Source organism: Gorilla gorilla, chromosome 7 (assembly GCF_029281585.2).
Source record: "Gorilla gorilla gorilla isolate KB3781 chromosome 7, NHGRI_mGorGor1-v2.1_pri, whole genome shotgun sequence".
Taxonomy (NCBI): Eukaryota; Metazoa; Chordata; class Mammalia; order Primates; family Hominidae; genus Gorilla; species Gorilla gorilla.
Genome location: NC_073231.2, coordinates 139149255 through 139155991, shown reverse-complemented (window position 1 = coordinate 139155991; position 6737 = coordinate 139149255). Strand labels below are relative to the sequence as shown.

Below are 6737 nucleotides of genomic sequence, written 5' to 3'. Positions count from 1 at the left end.
CAGGCACGGTGGCTCACCCCTGAAATCCCAGCACTTTGAGAGGCCGGCAGAGGCTGGGAATCACCTGAGGTCAGGAGTTTGAGACCAGCCTGACCAACATAGTAAAACCCTGTCTCTACTAAAAACACAAAAAATTAGCTGGACGTGGTTGTGGGCACCTGTAATCCCAGCTACTTGGGAGGCTGAGGCAGGAGAATTGCTTGAACCTGGGAGGCAGAGGTTGCAGTGAGCCGAGATCGCACCATTGCACTCCAGCCTGGGCAACAGAGTGAGACACTGTCTCAAAAAAAAAAAAAAAAAAAAGTAAACTAGATGATTCTAAAGTTTATATTGAAAACAAACAAGGACAAATCTGAACAAAAATAACAATGACTAGGGGTCCAGTCATATCAGATATTAAAATATGTCATGGAGCTCAATAATTAATGAATTTAATTAACCATTAATTAAATTAGTATTGCACTATTACATAAATAGTCCAATGGAACAGGAGAGAAAGTTGATTAATACAATGAGATACATTCGGTAATGTAGTATAAAATAAGATAAAAGTGGTATCTTAAGTCAGCAGAGAAAAGATATTCAATAAAGAATAGTAGGTCAACTGAATACCGGTCTAAACATAGCTCACTTCATACACTAGAATAAACTCCAAATAGATAAAATAGTTAAATACAAAATCTCAAACTATAAAAATATTAGAAGAAAATATGGAGTAAGAAGGTTTATTTAGTTACAGTTCAGAATCCAATATTTATAAAAGAATTGATTGATAAATTATATGATAAACAATTTTTAAAAATTTCTACCTAGCATAATAAAACCATTAGCAAAATCAAAAGACAAAATCAAGCTAGGCAAAATATTTGCAAGTCATATTACAGATCAAGCTTTTAATCTTCATAATATGTAAAGAGCTCTTAGAAATGATAAAAAGAGTAATAACTAAAAAGAAAAATGGGCAGAAGATATGAATAGAAAGTTCACAGTAAAAAACATAAATGGTTTTTAAAATACAGAAAGACACAACATAAGAGATAATCAAATTGAAACAACACTGAGATGCCATTTTTCATCTATCAGGTTGGTAAAAAAATTAAATATTGACCACACATCGTGTGTGTGAGGTTGGGTAGAAACCGGTAAATTGCAGGAGAGAGTGTAAACTGGTACAAACTCTATGGAGGGCAATTTTGGAATACTAGCAAAGCCATAAAAGCATATATACCCTTTGAGCCATCGATCTCATTTCTGGGAATTTACCCAACTGATAAGCTTGCTCAGTTACTAAGTGACAAATTATTGCAGTATTGCTTGTAGTAAAACCTTGGAAACATACATAATGTCCCTCAAGAGGAGACTAATTAAATAATCCTAGTATATCCATTCCGTGGAATATATGCAGATGCCAAAAAGAATACAAATATTTTTATATATTATAAGAGATTCGGGATGTATTGGTACTTGAAATAGGACGCAAGAGGTGTTTAGGTATGCTACTTTGTGTGATGGAAGTGCGTGGTGATGAGCATATACCTTTATACATGTTTGTTTTCTGTAGGAATCTCAGGAAGATAATAAAGGCGGTTATTATGGCGGGGGTGGGGAACTCAGTGGATAGCAGGCAAAAATGGGAATAAGAACTTTTCCTGTGTGCCTTTTGAAACTGCTTATTTTGTAAGCTATTGAAATGTATTTCGTATTCAAAGTCACTTGATAAGCATTGAAACCTTTGCAAAGTTAGCACAAAGTCACTGTGGAGATGGAGGGGTGCAAGGCAGAGGGGAGGAATGGCTCCGGTTCTCCAAGGAGGAGCCTGGATAGGCCCCTCAGAGTCTCTGCTCACAGGTGAGGGGCTGGCCAGCAGACCACAGGTCATAATACTCCCAGTTGTGTGAGAATGAGCAACCCCAGACCATCCAGGCAGCCCTGAGTCAGCATCCAGCCCTGCCTCTGCATGCAGAGAAGTGGTTTTCTCAAGGTGAGTCCATGAAGAACGTACTTCTGGCCTGAGTTACCTGTCTGGGGCAAAACGCAGGCTTTACCAAACTTTCCCAACTGGAAGACACACCCAGCTGTCTGTGGCGAAAGCCAAGGTTGTGTCCCACAGTCAAAGCCAAATAGAGGCCCAAGGAGGTTGTCCAGAAAACCCAGCAATGGCAGAGGAAAAAGAGAGCTTCCATCAGCCATCACCCAGTCAGATGGTTCACTCCCTTTCCTTCCTGAAAACACTGTGTAGCCCAAGGAAAGACAGTGTGGGTTTCTGTGTTAGATAGGGGAGCAGCTTCCAGCTCTGATGCTCAACAGTTAAGGGTAACTCCGGACAAGTCACTGAAGCTCATGAGAACTCAGTTTCCTATCTATGGAATGGGTACGCTTGTGCCCAACTCACAGAATTCTTGGGAGGATTAGAAATAATGCATGTAAAGTGCTTGGCATTTTGTGCTCAGTTCAGGGTAACCACGTGGGATCCATGTGTTAACATATCTTTCACTTCCAGCTCTGCCTAGTGGAGACTTTCACCGGGGAGAGATCTCTGAGAAACTACTTAGCTATTATCTAGCCTCATTAGATAATTGGTTATGTTTACATAGTCTAGGTTTAGCCAGATGGGGCAAAGGGACTAGTTCAGGAATGGCAAATACCCTGACCATGTGTACATGTCACATTTCTACTCTATGCCTAGGGTAGACATTTCTAGTCTACCCTAGACATTTCTAGTCTACCCTAGACGTCACTAGTCTACCCTAGACATCGCTAGTCTGCCCTAGACATCACTAGTCTACCCTATGGCATGGAGAATTCTTCTCAATGCCGTGTTCCAGACAGCCATTGTCCATTGACTGCCGTGCAGAAGAGGTGAAATCCACTTAGCAATTCTAGATAGATATCTAAAGCCCCATCACAATCTTGCTTCCTCCGATTTCTCAGATTCTATAAAAAATGACAATAAAAAACACTTTTAATATTTAATTTTAAAGAACATTAAAATAGATTACCACTTTCACATTATTTAATTAACATCAAAACATTTGATGTGATGTGGACCAGGTCACAGGCAGAGCTTTCCCGCAAGGTCCTACTGTACCTGGAGGGACTGTCACCTGGCATGAACTCGACCCCTGCCTGGCTCACCTTTCGTCAGGAGATTCTGTAGGACCAACACATGTTCTTCTGCATTCGCACTTTTTATTTTGTTTCTTTATTTTGGAGACAAGATCTTGCTGCGTCACCTAGGCTGGAGTGCACTGGCACAATCACAGCTTACTGCAGCCTCAAACTCACAGGTTCAAGCGATCCTCCCTCCTCAGCCTCCTGAGTAGCTGGGACTACAGGCATGCACCACCCCATCCAGCTAATTTTTTTGTATTTTTTGTGGAGACGGGGTCTCACAGGCTGGTCTCAAACTCCTGGCCTCAAGCTATCCTCCCATCTTGGCTTCTCAAAGTGCTGGGATTGTAGATGAGCCACCACACCCAGCCTACATTTACACGCCTGAAATAAATTCTGTGTATCCAGTTCACTTGGCACTAGTTCTCTAGGCTTTGTTGTGGTGGACCTGCGGGAAAGGGAAGGGACAGAAGATATTTATTTAGTACTGACTGTTTGCTAAACAATCTATTTAATCTCTTCTTTTTAGTCATCTTTTGAGGTAGATGTTACTACCCCCATTGTACAGTGGTAAAATTAAGGCTCAGAGAGTTTAAATGGCTTCTTCCCAAGGTCTCAGAGCCAGTAAGCTGACTGAGTAAATTTCTTGCCTGTTTAAACAACAGTTATGAGGCAGAACAAATCCTCCCAAACGAAACTTGTCTGGATCTGATTTCTGTTTGTTCCTTAACTTGAAGTGTTGGAACATATCTGGGGCCATAGAGTGGTAGAACTGTTTAATTTGGATGCACAGTGTACATGGTTTCACGATTATAGCTCATTTTGTTTTGTTCTGATTTCTGCAGCACTGTGGAATAGTCAGCCCACATCCCTATGGAACCACCCACCTTTCCAAAAAATCCTCCAAGCTGGTAAAGGCTGGATTGTCAAGGAAGTCCCCCACTGTGCCTTTTTCTCTCTGGCAGCCCTCTGCTCCATTGATGAAGGTTCAGCCAGGAGTCCTGGGCTGCCCCTCCGTCAAGACCAAGCTGGCTCATGGTCACTTGTGACAATAAGTAAAGCATCCCCATTGTCATCATCATCTGACAAAAACTGATCCCACCCCAGTCCCCATGCTGGGGCCTGGGTGCTAAAGACAAGATCTCGGCTGAGCACGCCACTGCCTGGGCCTCAGAGTGAGCTATGCGCTTGTACTTTATAAGATGTATCTCCGTTTATCCACACCATGGATTATACCAACCTCATGGGATAAATGCTAATTCTTTTGGCAGTATTTACAGTTTTATTTAAACACAAACGTGCACATGAGCTGTCTACTCATTTTCTTTGCCGCGCTGCCTGGCATTAGGGTTGGTGACTCCGATGGCTAGCTGGGCAGCTCTTTCCATGATGGCTTTGTGGTTCTTGGAGGAAACATTGTGAGCGATGTCAGCACAGTAAGATTTATTGCACATCAGCAGCACTTCCAGCTCCTTGACATTGTGGACCAGGAACTTCCAGAAGCCACTGGGCAGCATGTGCTTTGTTTTTTGGTTGCTCCCATAACCAATGTTGGGCATCAAGATCTGGCCTTTGAACATTCTGTGAACCCTGTTGTCAATACCTCTGGGTTCCTGTCAGTTACACTTAATTCTGACGTATCAGTCTGACTGGTGACGGATGAACTTCTTGGTTCTCTTTTTGACAATCTTGGACTTCACAAGGGGTCTAAGGGCAGCCATGATGCTGAGGAGATGGCTGCCACCTCATAGGCAGTGCTGAGGAAGAGGATAAATGCTATTATTAAACCCATTGTACGGATGAGGAAACTGAGACTCCAGAGGGTGAAGTAGCTTGTATAAGGTCATGCCCTTAGCAAGTGCATCTGGATTTACATTCTGAGCTCTCGACTAATCTATGTTGCCTCTAATGGGCTCCTTCATTAGAGACTTGTAGTAGTTAGATTATGTCTAATTATGAGTAATAGAAAAAAACCCAAATAACAGCAGTTTAAGCAACATAGACGTTTACTTCTCTGTTGTGTCCAAGGCATTCCAAGGAGCTCTCTGGGCTGGTATGGAGCCCCAGAGTATCGATGAATCAGGTTCCTTCACTCCGTTGTTCTGTGCTGCATTGGTTTCATGCCTAAGGTCACCTCGTGGTCCACAGTAACTGCTGGAGCTCCAGCCATTGCATTTCACTCTTGCCAGCATAAAGGAAGAAACAAATTAACTTGTGCATGCTTTTTCTTGAAGCATATTTTCTAGAAGGTTTCAAACACTTCTAATTAGATCGCTTTGGTCAAAACATTGTCACATACAAGGGAAACTGGGAAATATTTATTTAGGCTGGTTATCTGTTAAAATATGGTGTTCTGTTATGAAAGATGAAGAGGAGATTGAATACAACCCATTATTTCTTTATTTGAGGCCAAAACAAGGGCCTGGGCTGGGAATTAACGTATTCATTGTTGAATAATTTATTTATTCTTAAAACAAATATGTAGGAAGGGTTTCCTTTGTGCTCATCTGATTCTCCATCCTGGGGACCCAGGGTAACTAAGACAGACACAGTCTCTGCTGCCGTAGTCTTGTAGTTCATAGTCATACAGTTAAAGTCATTCCTCTGACTTTAACGCGCTTTGTGACTCCAATACACCACGTCCTTCTCTGAGCGTTGGTTTTGTTATCTACAGAATTGTTGGATCCTGTAACTGATAAGCACTTTCTAGCTAGCATATTCCCTGATGAGGTGTCTCTGAGATTTAGGAGAAAGGTCAGATGATAAAGAACCTGGCTTCCACTTACTCCTTGGGGATAACAATCACTAACTTGCTGGGTTATTATTTAAATTGGGTGGGTCCGATGGGGAAGTGCCCAGAAAGGTGCCTGGCAGAGAAGGGGGTCTTTTGTTTATATGTCTCCCTGTCTGTTCTAAAGAAGAAAGAAATTCCCTGGCCATGTAAACAGAATGCATTTGGAGCTTCAGGACATCCAGGGAGTATGGGGTGCCCAGGGTTTGGAAGCTCTCGGGGGAGGTTGGAGGGCACCAACGGTCTCCCACTCACTCCCCACAGCAGCCTGACTCTGGAAAATTTTCTCTAACCCTAGGGTAGAGGATCATTGCAGCCCTTTTACCCAGGGTGGGGAGTCTCTCTGAGAGGCAGCACGTGGATTCTGGAGCCCGTCAGCCTGAATTTAAATCCTGACTCTGTCACCTACTAGCTTATAGTATGCGCTAAATTGTGTCCCACAAATTCATAGGATGATACCCTAACCTCCAGTACCTCAGGATGTGACTGTATTGGAAGACAGGTCTTTACAGAGGTCCTCAAGTTAAAACAAGATTACTAGGGTGGCCTAATCCAGTGTGACTGGTGTCCTTAGGAGAGGAGAAAACATGGGCACAGGTACAGAGGGAAGACCATGTGAAGACACACAGAGGAGACAGCCACCTACAAGCCAGAGAGACCTCAGAAGAAACCAACCCTGCCAACATTTTGATCTCAGACTTCTGGCCTCCAGACCCGTGAGAGAATCAGTTTCTGTTGTTTGAGCCCCATAGCCTGCAGTTGTTTATTATGGCAGCCCTAGCAAACTGCTACGAGCTCTGTGATGTGACACCTTTTTCACTTAAACTTTCTGTGT

The 6737-nt window shown here is 42.8% G+C and overlaps 1 protein-coding gene across 1 annotated transcript; it reads right to left on the bottom strand.

The window, feature by feature from the left end:
- Positions 1-4424: 4424 nt before the first annotated feature.
- LOC101151223 (large ribosomal subunit protein eL32-like) lies at positions 4425-4832 on the bottom strand. The gene is given in 1 exon segment (XM_055349123.1): positions 4425-4832. A coding segment is annotated over 1 exon segment (408 nt).
- Positions 4833-6737: the final 1905 nt, after the last annotated feature.